Source organism: Triticum dicoccoides, chromosome 7A, assembly GCF_002162155.2.
Source record: "Triticum dicoccoides isolate Atlit2015 ecotype Zavitan chromosome 7A, WEW_v2.0, whole genome shotgun sequence".
Lineage (NCBI taxonomy): Eukaryota > Viridiplantae > Streptophyta > Magnoliopsida > Poales > Poaceae > Triticum > Triticum dicoccoides.
This window is the reverse complement of record NC_041392.1, coordinates 712320202-712339160: the sequence shown is the minus strand read 5'-3', so window position 1 is coordinate 712339160 and position 18959 is coordinate 712320202. Positions and strand designations below refer to the sequence as shown.

At 48.0% G+C, this 18959-nt stretch overlaps 1 protein-coding gene across 1 annotated transcript; it reads right to left on the bottom strand.

Annotated features, from left to right (window-relative positions):
* Nucleotides 1-10900: 10900 nt before the first annotated feature.
* LOC119330970 (probable sucrose-phosphate synthase 3) lies at nt 10901-18619 on the bottom strand. The gene is made up of 13 exons (XM_037604119.1): nt 18292-18619; nt 18090-18179; nt 15938-16137; nt 15421-15484; nt 14541-15239; nt 14227-14334; nt 13947-14078; nt 13627-13803; nt 13276-13329; nt 13000-13062; nt 12196-12900; nt 11926-12053; nt 10901-11442 (listed from the first exon to the last, which is right to left on the bottom strand). Exons 1-13 carry the CDS (start codon nt 18511-18513, stop codon nt 11166-11168), a joined length of 2919 nt encoding a protein of 972 aa, XP_037460016.1. The 5' UTR covers nt 18514-18619; the 3' UTR covers nt 10901-11165.
* Between the last annotated feature and the right edge of the window lie 340 nt (nt 18620-18959).

Genomic DNA, 18959 nt, shown 5'->3' with positions numbered 1-18959 from the left:
TCGGATCGGATTCGATGAAAAGGGTCCTTATGAAGGGTAAATAGCAATTGGCATATCACGTTGTGGTTTTTGCGTAGGTAAGAAACGTTCTTGCTAGAAACCCATAGCAGCCACGTAAAACATGCAAACAACAATTAGAGGACGTCTAACTTGTTTTTGCAGGGTATGCTATGTGATGTGATATGGCCAAAGGATGTGATGAATGATATATGTGATGTATGAGATGATCATGTTCTTGTAATAGGAATCACGACTTGCATGTCGATGAGTATGACAACCGGCAGGAGCCATAGGAGTTGTCTTAATTTATTTATGACCTGCGTGTCAACATAAACGTCATGTAATTACTTTACTTTATTGCTAACCGTTAGCTGTAGAAGTAGAAGTAATAGTTGGCGAGACAACTTCATGAAGACACGATGACGGAGATCATGATGATGGAGATCATGGTGTCATGCCGGTGACGATGATGATCATGGAGCCCCGAAGATGGATATCAAAAGGAGCAATATCATGTCACTGTTTGATTGCATGTGATGTTTATCATGTTTATACATCTTATTTGCTTAGAACGACGGTAGTAAATAAGATGATCCCTCATTAAAATTTCAAGAAAGTGTTCCCCCTAACTGTGCACCGTTGTGAAAGTTCGTCGTTTCGAAGCACCACGTGATGATAGGGTGTATAGATTCTTACGTTCGAATACAACGGGTGTTGACAAGCCTAGCATGTACAGACGTGGCCTTGGAACACATGCGAAACACTTAGGTTAACTTGACGAGCCTAGCATGTACAGACATGGCCTCGGAACACAAGAGACCGAAAGGTCGAGCATGAGTCGTATGGTAGATACGATCAACATGAAGATGTTCACCGATGTTGACTAGTCCGTCTCACATGATGATCGGACACGGCCTAGTTGACTCGGATCATGTAATCACTTAGATGACTGGAGGGATGTCTATCTGAGTGGGAGTTCATAAGATTAACTTAATTATCCTGGACATAGTCAAAAGGTCTTCGCAAATTATGTCGTAGCTCGCGCTTTAGTTCTACTGTTTAGTTATGTTCCTAGAGAAAATTTAGTTGAAAGTTGATAGTAGCAATTATGCGGACTAGGTCCGTAGACTGAGGATCATCGGTGATTTGGATCACGACAAGTACGACTCCATCAACCCCGTTCTCTTGAACGCTTCCGCGCGCGATCTATAAGGGTATGTAGATCCACTCCTCCCTCGTTGCTAGATGACTCCATAGATAGATCTTGGTGACACGTAGGAAAATTTTGAATTTATGCTACGTTCCCCATCATTCCTCGCATATTGCTTCATACCCATTTGAGTTAATTCATAGTGATGTTTGGACCTCTCTTGTTGCAAGTAACACGGGCTATCTTTATTATCTTGTTAGCCTTGATGATTTTTCGCAGTATGTCTGGACCTTCCCGTTGCGGCGAAAGTCGGATTCTGTTGCCACTCTCACCGCATTCTACTCCTATGTCTCCACGCAGTTTGGTCGCCCCATTCATGCGTTGCAAACAGACAACGGGAAAGAGTTCGATAATCTTGCAATCCGCAACCTTCTCGCCACACACGGCACGATTTTTCGTCTCACTTGCACGTACACTTCGCAACAAAATGGCCGCGCTGAGCGCGTGCTTCGCACTCTTAATGACTGTGTTCGCACCCTCCTCTTTCACGCCAACGTGCCACCACGTTTCTGGCCTGACGCGCTCGCCACCGCATCACTACTCCTCAACATCCGTCCCTGTCGCACTCGCGGAAATTTTGCTCCTCATCATCTTTTATTCGGCACGCCACCTTCCTACATCGAGCTTCGCATTTTCGGTTGCTTGTGCTACCCTAGCATCGCTTCCACTACTTCTCATAAGCTCGCACCACGGTCCATGGCCTGTATTTTTCTTGGCTATCCCCCCAACACCAAAGGCTACCGCTGCTATGATCCTATCTCACATCGGGTCATCACTTCCCAACACGTTTACTATGATGAGATGGTTTTTCCGTTTCAGCAGGTACCTTCGGATGTTGCGGCCTTGCCCGCTCCTGGTGACGGCTGCTCGGGCGCCTCTCTCGGGCCGCCCCCTGGCTTTGAGGGTGCCCCCAATGCCCCGGGTCGAGTTCCTCCCCGGCCGGCTTCCTTAGGGGCTGCACCCCTCTCGGCGCCTGCGACGCCCCTTGCGCCACCATCGGCTTGGGCCTCCTCGGCGCCCCCCGTGCTCTCGCCGCGGCCTTCCCCGCGCCCTCGTCGGCGGCCTCGCCCGCGGCGGCCTCACCCGCGGCCTCAGTGGCGGCGGGCTCTTCTTCGTCCTCGCCCGTCGCCCCGGACTCGCTGCCCCGCCCGATGACTCGCTCTCGGGCCGATACCTTCCGCCCGAGTACGCGGTACACCCGCGATGAGTATATTCTCGCCGCTTCCGTCTCCGAGCCGTCCCCTCTCCCATTGTCAGCTCGAGCCACCCTTCGGGACCCTCATTGGCTCGCTGTGATGCAGGAAGAGTTCGATGCACTCCAACGGAACCGCACCTGGCAGCTTGTCCCTTGGCCACCTCGTGCCAACATCATCACGGGCAAGTGGGTCTTTCGGCATAAGACTCGTCCCGACGGGACTCTCGAGCGCTACAAAGCTCGTTGGGTGGTTCGAGGCTTTCGGCAACGTGCGGGTGTGGACTTCACCGACACTTTTGCTCCGGTTGTTAAACCGGGCACGATCCGCACCGTGCTTCAGCTGGCCGTCTCCCGAGCTTGGCCCGTGCATCAGTTGGACGTCTCCAACGCCTTCTTGCACGGCCACCTCGCCAAGTAGGTGTTCCGTGAGCAGCCCACCGGCTTCGTCGACGCCACACATCCGGATCATGTGTGCTTGCTCTCCCGTTCTCTTTACGGGTTGAAGCAGGCACCTCGGGCCTGGTACCAGCGCATCGCTGCCTTCCTGCAGACGCTCGGATTTACATCGACCCGCTCCGACGCGTCCTTCTTCGTGTACCATCACGGGGTTGACACGGCCTACTTGTTGCTCTACGTCGACGACATCATCCTGACGGCTTCCACTGTCGCGCTTCTCCAGCGGCTTACTGCTCGTCTTCGCGATGAGTTTGCCCTGAAGGACTTGGGGCCCCTCCACTACTTCCTCGGCATTGAGGTGGTTCGACGGCCAGATGGGTTCTTTCTGCACCAGCAGCGTTACGCCTATGAGCTTCTCGATCGTGCCGGCATGCTTAACTGCAAGCCTGCTCCCACGCCTGTTGACACCAAGGCCAAGGTTTCAGCTCTGGAGGGCTCTCTCGCATCCGACGCGGCCTTCTATCGCTCCATTGTGGGTGCCTTGCAGTACCTCACTCTGACGCGCCCCGACTTGCAGTATGCCGTTCAGCAGGTCTGTCTTCACATGCATGCTTCGCGTGACTCTCACTGGACCTTGGTGAAGCGTATCCTCCGTTACATACGCGGCACTACGTCCATGGGACTTACACTGACGGCCTCCGCCTCTACCGACCTCGTCGCCTACTCTGATGCGGACTGGGCTGGCTGCCCGGGCACACGGCGCTCCACTTCGGGGTACTGTGTCTACCTTGGGCCGTCTCTGATCTCTTGGTCTTCCAAGCGACAGCCCACAGTCTCTCGCTCGAGTGCCGAGGCAGAGTATCGGGCAGTGGCTAACGCCGTTGCCGAATGCTCTTGGCTTCGTCAGCTGCTCCAGGAGTTGCTTTGTGATGTTCACAAGGCCACACTCGTCTACTGCGACAACGTCTCCGCCGTGTACCTTTCCGCCAACCCGGTCCATCATCGACGAACGAAGCACATTGAGCTCGACATACACTTTGTTCGTGAGCAGGTGGCCCTTGGGCGCATCCGGGTCCTCCATGTCCCGACGGCGCAACAGTTTGCCGATGTTATGACAAAAGGACTGCCTACTTCTGTTTTCGAGGAGTTCAGGTCCAGTCTTTGCGTCTCCGGCGACGCTTCGACTGCGGGGGGTGTTGAATATATGGTTTGCGCATGTATATTGTATAGTCCGGCCCACCTCCTAATCATTGTATAGTTGAGGTTGTGGTCCACCTTGTATTCCATATATACGTGCGCTATGCACCGATCAATATATCGAGTTGCATTGCCAAAATATTTGTTTCCAACATAAAGAGAGGAAGACGACTCGCTCCACCGGCGACCGTCTCGTGTCGCTGTGACCGAACGGAATTGATGATCGGCGCGGCGTGTCCGATTGATGTGATAAATAAAATCCATGATGGTCTCGTTCCGGAGCCGACCCAGGTGATCGGCCGGTCAAAGCAGGCTCGCTGGCTTCTCCCTTCTGTTTATGTTTAGGCCGGACGTGCGTGCGTGCGTGCTCACCGTGTGTGTACACATGCACTTTGTGTTCAAATGAGAGTGAAACGCACCGCCTCTAGGAGAAGCTCCAACCAACGAACGACCGCCTCTAGGAGAGCACTTGTTTCGGCCGTCTCCAACGCTGATTCCCAAAACGGACGGACCGATGGGACAGTTACGGGCACTAATGCGGGAGCCCGCCATTCAACCGTAGTTGTATACATTTCAAAACCAATTTCGATAGGCCTGAGAAAATTCGTGTAAACCGAATGATTTTCATATAAACCAAATAAAAATATTTACATTTTGAACATATTTCAACTAAATTATAACAGACCAGGCTATACAATTCTAACCCAGTCTACCGCCAGTCACGGCGGATCCCATTTTCCACGACACGTCTTTTCTATGTCCAGCAGCAAGCTCACCAGACCACCGTGCGCCTCAGAGCTAAATGCTTCGGTGGGAGGGAAAGAATAGCCTTCGCCTCCACGAAGACCGGATCATCGGTTGGTTTTTGGCAAGGGAAGACAGTCGTCGTTGCCGCCATCGCTCGCGGCGGATTTGGCGGGCTATGGCATTGGTCAGCCTGGAACGGGTGAGGACGGCCTGGCGGTGCCGCCGGTTCCGGCTCCAGAGAGCTTGCCAACAAGCCTGTTTGCATCCGACTGGCTCGTCAAGCCACCCAGCTGGCTACAATGCCGGAGTGTTCCTTCTTCTGCTTGCCGGATAGACCTTCCACGGGGCTTTGGAGCTCGAGGACATGGTGTGGGTGCTACAAAGAGGAGATGAGAGCGAAGGTATAGTGCGGCTACTGTCCGACGCCTACCCACGTTTAAATAGCGGCGGATGCTAGGCGACAAGAGGCGGGGTATAGTGTTTAATGCTGACTGGCAGGCGGATGAACGTGTCAGCACCAGAGTAGATTCATTGGCACGCGTGTTGGTTTAATAAAGGCGGGTGGGCGGACGGACGGCGTTTCAATGCAGAGCAAAGACGCGTGCAGCAGCCAACGCTCTCGATTGGTGCACCGCTAAAATGCCAGCCCTAGTGAGAGGTCGCGGCCACTATTGGCCAGCATGAATGTGACGCAGAACGCTTCAGGCAAAAAAGGGTGCGGGCTAGGAAGAGGGTTTTGGGTGGGTTGTCAGGCGCGTGCCTGACAACGGTGCAGACACCCGTAAAGCCCCCCCCCCTCCCCACCCCCCGGTTTGAGGGGGGGAAAGACGTCCACGGACGAATACAAGGCCGTGTTGGATGAAAAAAAAAGTCAGGACCATGTTGTTGGGACAGACGCATATAGTTTAAGGGTCCCTTAAGGTATGTAGGGCACTTCTTTTCAGTACCAAGGGCAACTCCAAAGCAGATCATCAAATCGTGTCTAAATGTCTTGATTTTGTCATTCAATGTTGGTCACTAAATTTCTTCAGACTTGTCTAGATGTTCGATATCCCACGAACTGGCACCAACGGGGAGGTTTAGGGGAGTCCAGACGCCTGTCACGTCAGACTCTGACATGCCCAGCCCGCCCAAAACTAAGTGGGAGCCCGTGCATTTGGAAATTCCTGTCACTATTCCGCGCGGAAGACCGGCCCGCCATTCGGTCGTCTGCAGCCGAAGGACCCAAGGGTGGTGGCCGCCCGCAAGGTCGTGTCCGTGGAACGCAATGCTCGCCGCTACAAGGCAAATAAGAAGGCGGGCGATGCAAAGATGGCTGGTCAGGGCGGGCCTCCTTCGACAAAGCGCGCCTGCACGCTGGTGTTGCCCGGGCAATCGTAGCAGCAGTCCACATCCTACTTAATCTCCGTCCATCGTGTCCCGTTCACCGCCGATCTCAACACCACTACATTTTCACGGAATCATAGTTGTCGGCGTTGGTTCGGTCGCAGATGCTGGTTGTGGAGCTATTGTCCGTCGGTGCCAGGTCATTGTTTGCCGGAATGCCTCATCCAAGCGGGGCGGCGGTAGACGACGAGGCGATGCTGAACATTATCCATGACAAAAGGCGGCTACGAAGACTGACAAGGGCAGACCTCCCGGTCAAAGGAACAGTTGCAGTCGAACACCCAACAGACATGTAGTTGGACAAGCACTGGTTGTCGGGTGCCAGCCCAAAGAAGAATAGAGAACTAAATTTCTCCCTAAAGGAGGATGAATTGTTGTGTGAGGTGTGGTTGGCAACTAGTATCAGTCTATTTCATGGCATGGAGCAAAAAGGGCGGGACATTTTAGCAAAGTGTGCATGATTGGTTTCATGAGTAAAAGTGTTATGCTCCCTACTGCATGGAAGTTCCATGATCGCAATCCAAAGTCGCTCAACTATCGATGGTATAACATTCAAGAGGTTGTCAACAAGTATTGTGGCTTTTACAAACAAGTGCAAAACCGGTGCCAAGTGACACGTTACTCAACGAGCTCACAAGTTTTGTGACTTGTTGCTTTATGTGTTGTCATTTTATTGATTTGCTCAATGTTAAAACTCGTTAACCATTCATTGTCTTCATGTGCTAGCCTGCACGCATGTAATACCAAAAGACAGAGAAGAAGCACTTTATAGATACGCATTGTTGGATGAAGTTCAATGTGCATCACATGTCACTCTCCTTGATTCCCAATTCCATCAAGATCACCATGGTCAATGAAGATAAAGGTGTTGATTCAACCGTTCCGACACAACAAGGGCTTGATTGAGCGAAGGAGGCCGAGCCAAGGCAAATTATTGGTGCATTTGGTTGAATGACCTCCACTCCTATCGCTGTCCATGGACACGATGTCCGTTTGGATGATCAGCGTTAGAGTTGCCCAACTGACTAAGCCGGAAAGAAGCCTCGAATTTGAAACATTCTGCGATGAAAACAGGTTGTTTTCTTCATGATGGAAAACACAATCTCCAATTCTCGACCCCTTTTGCCCCATGCCTCGACGGTTGCTTGAACGGAGCCTGTGATGGATTTTGTCGACAGGGAGCGACGACAATGTGTGTGGTTGCTTCCAAGCCATAATAATCATTTCTTCCTGGGCCAGGAATGCAACGGATACGTACGCCATCTCTCCGTTTTCCAGGGCAAGACAGGGCTCACCTCACCTCACTCGTGTCCGTCGTCTGCGTAATTAGGTGACACCGAAGCCACGACACGTGTGGGACGCAGTGCAGGCCTCATTACTCGGACACACGCAGCCGCGCCCTTTCACACACACCCGCACACATAAATTCTCGGAGAGGATGGCACGACGTTGACCAGCGCATATCCCTTTGCTTGGCGTGTGCAACGTTGAGTTTCAGGAGACGCGGGCAGGCGTGCCGCAATCCCTGGGATACAGATGCAGATGCAGATGGCCAACCACAAACCGATCACCAATCACTCCAACTGCAAATCCCCCCGGCGGTTAGGCCAACTCCATCGCGCGACCCTATCATGTCCGCTCCCGTTCATTTAAGGTAAAATAGACGAATAGCGCAGCCCAACGCACGGCCTCAAACAGACAAATGTCCGGATTCCGTCCGTTTTCGATCCATCCCCGGTCCAAACTTGCGCTCGGTTTGGGATGAAACGGACGCGCGCGGACGGCTTGGACGCACGCCCTTGTCCCCCCGTGGCCCGCCTGTCGGGGACACTAGCAGTCCCTCCACTCCCAACGCTTTCACCCTCTCTCTCTCGCCCCGCCACGCCGCCGGCGCCGCCGCTATTCTCCGGCCGCCTCCTCACCGCGCAGCCTCCGGCCGTCCCTACCAAACCACTTCTTGACATGGCCACCACCACGCCCGTGCTGTGGCCGTAGTTTTGGCTGTCGATCGGAGGTTTGGCCTTCGACGTCTTTGCCGGCCACAGAGGGGACAGGACCGCCAGTGACGCAGCACGACGTCCTCGGCAACTCCCGACGAGAGCTCCACAGCGGCCAGTAGCCGGCCGGCAACCACCCCTGCTGCGTCGAGGTGATCATCGCGGCCTCTTCGCCATCACGCCCGCAAGGTGTTCGGCATTTTGCCCACAAAGGTATGGACAGTGGAGACGAGTTTTTCTTCCATCACTTTCTTTGTTCATCGGACGATTCGTCGTCGGATGATGAAGATATTGTGGTGGCTGCACTGGTCGTTCACGACCACATTCAACGGCAGCTTCCTCGGTACAGGGGGTCACTCCCTGGCCGTGCTCCCAACCTAAACCGCAACAGGGAGAGAGGGCATGCCCTGCTCTATAACGATTACTTTGCCAACACCCCGCTCTTCAAGCCGGATAAATTCCGTCGCCGTTTTCGAATGGCAAGGCATGTGTTCAATCGTATCCGAGAGAGAGTGGTTGCTCATGACCCATACTTCGAGTGCAAGACGGATGCCCTTGGCAAGCTTGGATTCTCCTCTTACCAGAAATGCACCGTGACCATCCGCATGCTTGCATATGGAATTTCAGGCGATCTGGTGGATGAGTATGTGCGTATGAGTGAGACAACATTTCTGATGTCAATGTACAAGTTTTGCCAGGTTGTGATCGAGGTGTTTGGCCCAGAGTACTTGAGGCAGCCAACTGCCGCTGATACAGAGAGATTGTTAGCGACCAACGCAACTAGAGGCTTTCCAGGCATGCTTGGCAGCATAGATTGTATGCACTGGGAATGGAAGAACTGTCCATTTGCTTGGCAGGGCCAGTACAAAGGGTATGTCAAGGCGTGCACTGTCATATTAGAAGCGGTGGCATCACAGGATCTTTGGATATGGCATTCTTTCTTCGGCATGGCAGGTTCTCACAATGATATCAACGTGCTGCAGCGTTCTCCAGTCTTCGCGAGGCTTGCAGAAGGCCACTCCCCACCTGTCAACTTTGAGATCAACGGCCACCATTACAACAAGGGATACTATCTAGCAGATGGTATATATCCTCAGTGGTCAACTTTTGTGAAGACAATCTCGAAACCCCAAGGTGAGAAGAGAAAGAGATTTGCCCAAATGCAAGAGAGTGTTAGAAAGGATGTGGAATGTGCTTTTGGTGTGCTTCAATCCCGGTGAGGTATCGTTCGAAACCCTGCACTGTCATGGGATGAAAGGAAGCTTTGGGAGGTGATGACTGCTTGTGTGATCAAGGATTTGACTATCAAGGTGAAAATATTGAGCCCCTGCACCAAGACCCGGCCACATTTGAACAGTTTGCTCAATTCCACCGTGAGATGCGTGATTGGCACACTCATTTGAATCTTCAAAATGACTTGGTTGAGCATGTGTGGGATCACATTGGCAGCCAATAGATGTATTGGTCCATTTTATGTTTAGTCAAGACGATTTCGATTTGGTTGTAAAAATATTTTATTAAAGACAATTTTAATTGGGTTGTAAAACTATTTTAATTTTTAGACAAATATTTGGGTTGTAAACTAGTTTTGATGAAAATTTAGGTATTTTTGGCCCTGACGGACGGGATAGGGCAAAAGGATACGTCCGCGCGCTGGGCGTATGGCCACCGCATCCCAGGACACGACCCCAAATCGCTACCCAAACGGACAGAATCCGGACAAAACGGACATCCGTTTGGGGTCGCGCGGTGGAGTTGGCCTTACGAGTTGGCATCGACCGTATAAACGTACTACCTCTCTTTTCACCTACGTAGATGAACAAGCAACATGACCAAGACCAAGTCCAAGGATTTCAAAAAAAAAGAAAAAAAAAAGAGAGAGAGAGACCAAGACCAAATTTCCCCGGCCAGAGCAGGCTCTGTTTTTTATTTGACAAAAAACTCGCTGATGAAAAGAGGCAAGAGGGTCGGCATGGTGTGTGTATGTGACTGGTGCAGCTACTGCACCAAACCAGAGTATGTTGCACATGCTTTGGGTGCAAGCTACACATACAGATACAGTGCAGTGCACTGGTGTTCAGCGTCATCTACATATCCATCCTTCGCTTTGAGCGCAAGCCATGCAGGACAATGGGGATTTATTGTCATGCTGGCACTTGTAAGATTAGGAAGCCAGAGCTGTCGCCTTGCATTACGTTACATAAAGATACAGCAGCCACAACACAATTATTCACTAGGAGTAGTCATAACCAGCTTACCAGCATCGATCGGCAGTGCTATAAGTGGCAACGAGACAAGGTGTTTGGGCAAAGGACGAGCTGATTAAACACTGCTTTCTTGCAGATCAGAAGCAAACCCAACACAGCAGTACTCCCTCCGTTCCTAAATGCAGCAAGTTTTGGTAGTTACTACATTTAGGAACGGAGGGAGTACAACACAGGTTTTAGATGCAGAATGAAATATCTTAACCACAAAGGAGTATACAGGTAAAAAGAACAAGAAAAACAGAGCAGGGAGTGATTGTGTGTCCCACTTTTCAGTGACAGTAAATCACACATAGTATCCCACCTTTGGTCTGTGAGCACAAGCGGGTTCAATCTGCAAGCTTGGTTCGCTTTTGAGCAGTGGTATTCGGGAAGACTTCAGAGCTGTAAAAATTCTTCCTTAAAATGTCCTGTTAACAACAGTTAAAGCGCTCAAACAGATTTCTTCCTCGTCTGGAGTCGTTGTTCATCACAGAATTCCTTATAATGTTCTGTTAACAACATTTCAAGCGCTCAACAGATTTCTTCCTCCTGTTCTGGATTTGTTGTTCATTCCAGAATTCTCACATGACAGGGCCGGGCTCGACGGAAACATGACCGGAATGTTGTTATTCACAGCTCAGGTGACAAAGCGCACACAACACCACACGTCTTGCAGGCAAAATCGGTATTTCCATCGAGCATGGAAACGACAGTATATATTTGCTATATTCGTATATTGTTCGGTCCTCTCATCGTATAAAGAAAAAAGGCAAAAATTATATGTCTATCTGTCACTTTGTCGGTATGCCGAGCGTCTTCAGAGTAGGCGTCAGGTCGTCGGCACTGCAGCCCTCGACCCCGATGATGTTTGAGCAATCGAGCGCGATGACGTCTTGTAGCGGGTACCGCCTGACCGTGTGGATCCTGTTTGCGGGTGTGTTGAACTCGCCCTTCAGGACAATCGTCTTGTGAAGGCCTCCAAACAGCTCTTCGTAATCTGAGTCGCCGCTTTCACCAACAAGAATCACGACGTTTCGCAACTCTATGCCCCAACGAACAGACAAGTACCTACAAGAACAGGAATTTTTGTTACTTACTAGGTAGGTGCATATGGGAATTAAACACGAAAAAGGTAATTCGACTAGCCTCTGATTTCCTTTAGACAGCAGCAAATATTTGGCCTAAACAGCATATAATGTGCATTCCTTGTTCTTCACAATATATACAGGCTAACGGTAAACCCGACTGAAATATTCATCGGAGTCTATTGCACTGGAGTTACACTTGCACATCATTTAGGAGTTTGTGACTCTGCTCTAGCAGGAATTCTCAAACAAAGGAAAGGAGTGGTGTTTTCCCTCGACAGATATGTCTAATCTTCTATGGAAAATATCAAAATACAGATGATTATCGGCACACAAGGAATCGATAAGGCCAGATCCACATTTTAAGCCACGATTTTTTTTAAACCTTTTTCCACCCAACAATACTGCAAATAGTGTACACAAGAAGTTCACGATATGGTAAACGCATGAAGTAAGGAAATCGAACCTTAGAGCCTGGGACCGTGATGCATGAATTGGAATTACAGATAGCCTGGTAGCACTGTGGTTATAAAGAGCATGGCAACGCAGTGACTGGATTCTCATCAACTTTTGCAGCTCCTTCAAAGGAGGTAACTGCAAAACAATATGTCAATGATAATTAGAAAGCTTGCATAAAGGACTGCCAATAAAACAATGGATTTGAACAGACCATGGAATGCATATACAAGCAAAATGCCAACCAACTGCCAGAAGATTTTTGAAATGAAAGACTTACATAATTTGGATTGACCACTCTAAATGCAAAGCAGCATGTTGAGGAGTGCTCTGCATCTTCAAAAATAACCTGTTTTTCAGTTCTTCCCCTTCTTTCTACTATCGAGGAAGCCCACTTCACTAGGTACTTCCTTAAACCTTCTCCTCCCCAACGATACTCGATATGAGACTGGTAAGTACGGTCTAATGCAAATGTCACGCGGGAAGTGCTTGGTGAATCACCAGCCCGCGAAGGGTAAAATAAATCACTCCCACTATTGCATATGAAAGCATCAAAATCTGTAGGAGCCATGCCTGCAGATATTAATAGGGAATGTATCTCTGACATTGTCAGGGAAGTCGACAACACAAAACCTGTTGAACCTGACAACGTTTCTTTACGTGTAGCCTCAATAGAATTTTTTATGATACAGACCAGATCTTTCTTGCTGGCAGAGTCTACGGCAATAACGATGATACACTTCCTTTCCTTGATAGGTGCCTTAATCTGGTCTTCATTGCCCGGAAAAGCAGGGTATCTTGGGCTAAGAGTTAATATCCTCGACAAGTAATTCTTGCAATGTTCAGGCCAAGAAAACCGGTGTATATTTTTCAGCCCATTTTCTCTACATCTTGACCAGAGTTGCTTGTCAGAAAGAAGCTTATAGAGTGCATCTGCAATTGCATGCTGATCGTGGGGATCAACAAGCAGGCCGTTGTCCAACACCTGCATCAAAGATCACCAGAAATGAGCATGTGAATCTTCATTACAGCCACGAATTGATATGATTTTCCATGTAAAATCAAGTTAATGTGATGCAAGAACCTGGTGAATTTCAACAGGAGCTCCATTTTTTGTTGCAATTACAGGTAAACCATGCATGGCAGCCTGCTCTTAAAAAGAACATATTGGAGATAATTAGAATGCATAAATGGTAGCAACTACTCCCTCCATCCAGAAATACTTGTCATCAAAATGGATAGAAAGAGATGTATCTAGAACTAAAATAAGTCTAGATACATTCCCTTTTATCCATTTTGATGACAAGTATTTCCAGACGGAAGGAGTACAAAACTGAATTTAAATTTCACTGATTATTACCTCTATCAAGGTAACACCGAATTGTTCAAAGTAAGCTACATTTACAAAAGCACCCTGCATATGTTCAATGGACGATCAACATCAACACAAAAGTACATGATATAAGTACTAAAGCATAACTGGTAATAAATCTACCTAACATAAAAAGTTATTGCTGTAAGTAACTTCAGAGGATCAGATATTAAGACCTTCAGCCATTTGAATAATTTAATTTACTTAACCATGAGGATTTTTCTTACCAGAAACAGATCAAAATAGATGGAGAATTAAACATGAACACTTCAGAAGCTGGATATTTAAAACAAGGGAAAGAATGGCACCAACTGTTTGCTAAGCTCAGAAACACCATACCTTCGTTCTCGCTGCTAAACGATAAATATCAAGAACTTCTGAGTGTTTGTGATGCTTTGGGTATGCCACTTGACCATACAAATCATATTCATCAATCAATGTAAGTACTGATGTCAAAACAGCTGCACTCATATTACTCATTTTGGAAATAGCTTCACGGTTACCCATAATCAGTGTCTGGAACACAACATCAAAGGTTAGTACAAAATAGTGCTAAAAGCATTTCACATAATTAACAGCTATTGAACTCAATTAATTACACTTATGATATTGAAATACCATATATACAGAACATCATAATCAAGTTTTTTTTAGCTTACTAGGTTAGCAAGCTCCCTCAATGGTCTGCATTCACCAAAAGCTTTCACAAGTGTTGTAATATTCTTTTCAGGGTATGGACGAGCAACAGCCAGAATCAAAGGTTTCCTAGGATTTGTGAAGAACCGCATTATCTGTCATCGTATACAAATTATCAGTGCATAAACAAAACACAGGATAAACAGGCATAAACGAATAACTGAATTAGCAAGTGTTAATTAAAAAGTGTATGTAACTAGTAAGTGAATATTGCATCGACAAATCTCAGGAGAACATAGGCACCTCAGACCAAATAGGCGGATCTTCAGAGGCTGGGGAATGGCTATCTTCCTCGCCTTCCATATCAAATTCATGAATCATATGGCCAAATTCAACACCTGGAGGAATTATCTGCAGAGCAAGAAATAGAGAATTAAGAATATGAAAATGCTAGAGCAAATATGGACAGCAACGACGGCTGATGCTAAGTTGCTAACTGCCCAACTATAAAATGTAATTCGCCACAATTTCTCGAACAATAATTCCACCACAACTAACAGTAATTATTATGGTAACAGAAATAAGAATCAGAGTTAGGATGTGTACAGTATACTCACAACCATACGAGGCATGTAACGTCCATAGCAATTAGCACCACGCTTGACTCTCGCACGAAGCTTCCTTGCAAGCATGACCTCAAAACCATCATACAAATTCCATTGCTCTTCTATCTCTTGTCTAGTACTTGCAATTACTATTTCAGATGCATCAAGAGATAATTCTTCTGCTTCAATTCGGCGCATTATTTTGTATGTCATATTTATTTCTTCCCTTGTCTGTCTCCCTTGCTTGAGAAGCCCTTCCAACTTGTCTTTCCCAAGAAAATGCCCAGTAAATACCATGTGAACGTTAAGTGCTCCAGATATCAGAGCAGCAGCAACTCCTGCACTGGCATAATGACCATGAATCACAGCAGGCCACATTGGATGTCCACAGCCGATTTCTTCACCTATGATCTTTGACATGTGCACTATATGACTGAGTGCACCATCAACAAATTCTTGCACATAAGGCCATAGATGTTCTTTAGCTAGATACTTGTCTTTCGGTCCAAATGGTATTCGGGTGATATATGCACCACTGTTCTCTCCTCTTTCCTGTTTAAGATTCTTGAAGCTTGTTGGTACCAGTGTCTCTGACGGTTCACCATATCCACGATCATAATTAGGTGCTAATATTTGCCTCGTCAACAGATCAACCCGGTATACTCCAGGGCATGAACTCAATGCTTTAGCAAGTTCCACAACATATTTGACCTATTAACCAACACAATGTAGCAAGTGGAATTATATCATTATATGATCAGTTCTGTTGCTGGCATATTTAGATGATCAAATAGAATTAATAGTACCCCCAATTAACTAAAGGATAAATTTACAGTTATTCATGCTGGAGAATACTTGTACTTAATTACACAAGTATATTCAGCAACAATACCTGCCCACTAGTATCTGAATCCCGGCCAAGCTCCAAGTTCTCACCACGAACCAGGCCATGAAGGCTGCAGTATCATACATCACAAAGGAATTAAACGGATGCTTCATTTTAACACAAAATTCCAGCACCTGCAAATTGCATCATATATATAACAAAGTAGGGAATAAAAGCAAGACTGCAAGAGGTGATCCCACCGGTTCTGAGTCTAAAAGGTTTGATTACCAGTAAGTAGGCTAAATACGTGAATGGTGGTGTTTTTAGATCATAATTCATCATCTATTTTCTAAAGAATGGTGTTGCAGAAGCCTTGGTGCACAATCATATACAGCATACAGGTAGCAGAATAAAGATCTTCCCCACTAACTGTGAGGTTATTTGCACCTCATGTGAATAATAGTTCAGTGCATAATGAACTAATTAATCTCTTGGAGATGAACTGGTGATTAACATGTAGTTTCCTTACAATTGCACAATTTGCCTACAAAATACAATATGACGTTAAAGAGCTATTCCGTACCTGATCAATACTATGTATAGCTTGTCAACGGCACTGATCCTAGGTGTGTTCCCAGCTGAGCTGTCACCATAGGCAACAGATGCATCACCAGCATCCTCGCCTTTTTCTCCTTCAAAGAGATCTTCAGACATTTCTGCAGTAGCATCAGTCCGTGGCTTCTCTGTCTCTAAGCGACGTTTTAACCGTTTGGCATCCTCAACCTGAGTACCAGAACAATTAGGTGGCAAGAAGGGATGCGGAATATGGAATTATAAAGCACAAATGTGTGTAAGAATGTAATTATTGAACAAGAGTGAAATTCTGACACTAAAATTGAACTGCGAAAAGTCAAAAAAAAAATATGATCGGCGTGGACCGATTAGGAGGAAAACGACATAGAATGCTCAATGCAAGAAAGAACGTACTTTTATGGTGTGACTAAGTTTCTTTTGAATGAAGAGAAAGCCCATTCTAAACAGCTTGGTGTATGGACAGTGTACTAACTATGTACGAAAGAGTGACTGACAATAGGAGGATCCCTCAGTCACCTTTTTCCTGCAGATTTTATAGACAGGTTTGCATACATCCAGTTTTTCCATAAATCAGTTGTATCCAGCAGTTGCCTTGCCTCGGCATAGATATCCTTATTTATTAGTCCACCTCATTTTATTTGAGTGGTTCCTCTAATAACAATACTATCATTTGAGTGTGTTCATCACTGACAAGCTTAAGAGGAGGCAACCGGAAATCGCTAACAGAGCTTGAGAGGAAAATCAGGAAAGACTGGATGATTGATTTGCAGGCATCAATGCAGAGCTCCACGAATCTGCTTCCTTATCAGGAAGAGGGGAGGTGTATTCTGAACTCTGAAGGGTTCTAGAATGCCGACGTTTCAATCAAGATATGTGAGTTTGGTACTACTACCAGTCTATGAATGCCTTTAAGTATGTATGGTTTTGATTTTTTTTTCTCACACGCATAAGACAAAACATTTCATCAGCTATATCAGAGAGTGAATGGTTAATGGACTAGAATTGAATGTGGATGTATTCGAATATGGGGCTTGAAAAGAAATTTCAAGATGCAGGATTCCTGTGCAAAGCAAAGAAATCCTTTGAGGACCTATGGCGAAATTATCTTTGACAAGCATGCAAGGCTACTGATATTTCAGTGTCTGGAAGGCTGAAACAACCTAAATGGATCTGACAATACTCCCAAACCCAGAAGTTCAGTGTACTTCTCTACATATCGTTACCTATTGAAAATGATCCCTTCGTGGATGCACTGCAGAACACCTCCTAGGCCACATTCTATTAACAACTTAAGACACATGATTGTTGAATTTTTTGCCAAAGGAAAAGTAAATTCTTCCAACATCAGCAGTTCAGCACCATTTATGTTTTCCGTCAAACACACATGTTGTTCGATCTATCCAACTGAATCTATAATACAGTAATGCTAGTCTTCAACCATCTCTCTTGCTGCATTGGGCATATATTTGATCTGTTACAGCCGGAGACAAAAATGGACTGCATTTGAACGATTGCTCAGTACAAATATCTGCAGTGCAACATGCTCAACTCCAGTGTCTGTGCAACCAGTAGATACCGATTATTTGTAGTGCTCCCAGCATATATGATGTCCACACTAGCTTCTTTCAGATGGCACCACTTTATCGAGCAGCATTTGGTAAACTGACAAAGTAACCATGGAAAGAGATGAAGAGCCAGAGACCAAGTGTGACAGCGGCAGGGGAACATAAAACTTAACCCCACAGCGCACACAATTCGACAAGCGCGTTATGACATAATCAGATGAGGCAAGAATCTACCTAAGATTGTAGGACTGCTACCACATTCAAGTGGTGCTTCTGAATAGTTGAGATCATCGAGAAGGGCAACAGATCGATGCGTGTTCGCATTCTGTCCAAGTCGAACAGAGCCTGGTGTCAATCAAGATCATCAATCAATCCAGCTTTTAGTGTTTCCTTCTTATACGAGGGGGAAAAACCATGCTAATCTCTAACCCACGGCTCCACTTCACTGTATCCCCGTTGGAACGCACGCATAATTAGTGAATTATTGCCAACGCCCCGGCAGGCGTCAGAAAAGTGCAGAGCTAGCAGGCAAGGCACCAAGGAAGAAACGAACCACCAAGAGCGAAAAAGGCGCACCTCCTTCTTCTTCCTGGCGAGGTTCCAGATCCTCCAGGTCATGTTCTCCAGCCGCGTGTTCCTCTCCTGCGGGCTCCGCATCGCGTTCGCCTGCATCAACCCACCGCACAATCGATCAGGAAACGGCCGCGAATCCATCCACCCACCCACCGAAACGAGGCCCGCTGGAATAGGGCCGCGGGGCGGCGCATCGATCACGTACGCGGGACCACGTCTTGTAGAGGTCGGTCTCGTCGTAGCCGGTGATGACCTCCTCGACGAAGTAGCGCGCCGGGGAGAAGTGGCCGCGCTCGCGGAGGAGGAGCGAGGGCCGGTCCCCGCCCGCGCCCCCGCCGCCGCCGCCGCCGCTCCCCGAGCCCGCGCCCTTCCCCGCGTCGAGGATGGCGTCCAGGTAGCTGTTGATCCAGTTGTCGTTCCCGTACATCGCGCCCGCCCGCCCGCGCGCCCTCGCCGGCTGCAGGGCGGCGTCGAGGGTCCGCGTCGGAGTCGCAGTCGCCGGAGGCGCTCGCTCGCCCGGCGGCCGGCGGGGGAGGAATCGGGAGGCGGCGAATGGGTTGGGGGCGGGGGGAGGGAGTGGTGGCGAGGAAGAGGAGGTGGGAGGTGGCGACGCCGAACCCAATTTACTCCTACTCCACCCCCACCTGCACACAGGAAAGGTAGGGAGGTGGGCTGGGGATCGGGGGCGATCCGCACCGTCCGTTCCCCATCCGACGGCCGGGATCTGGCCGCCCGAACCCGTGGGCTGCCTGGCCCCTACCCGAGGATTTAAACGGTGTTACTCTCACTTCTTAATTTTTTTTTCATTTTATTCTTTGAGGAAAAAAACCGTGTTCCTTTCGCGTTCTTAACCGACCAGGAAAACGTCGCCGT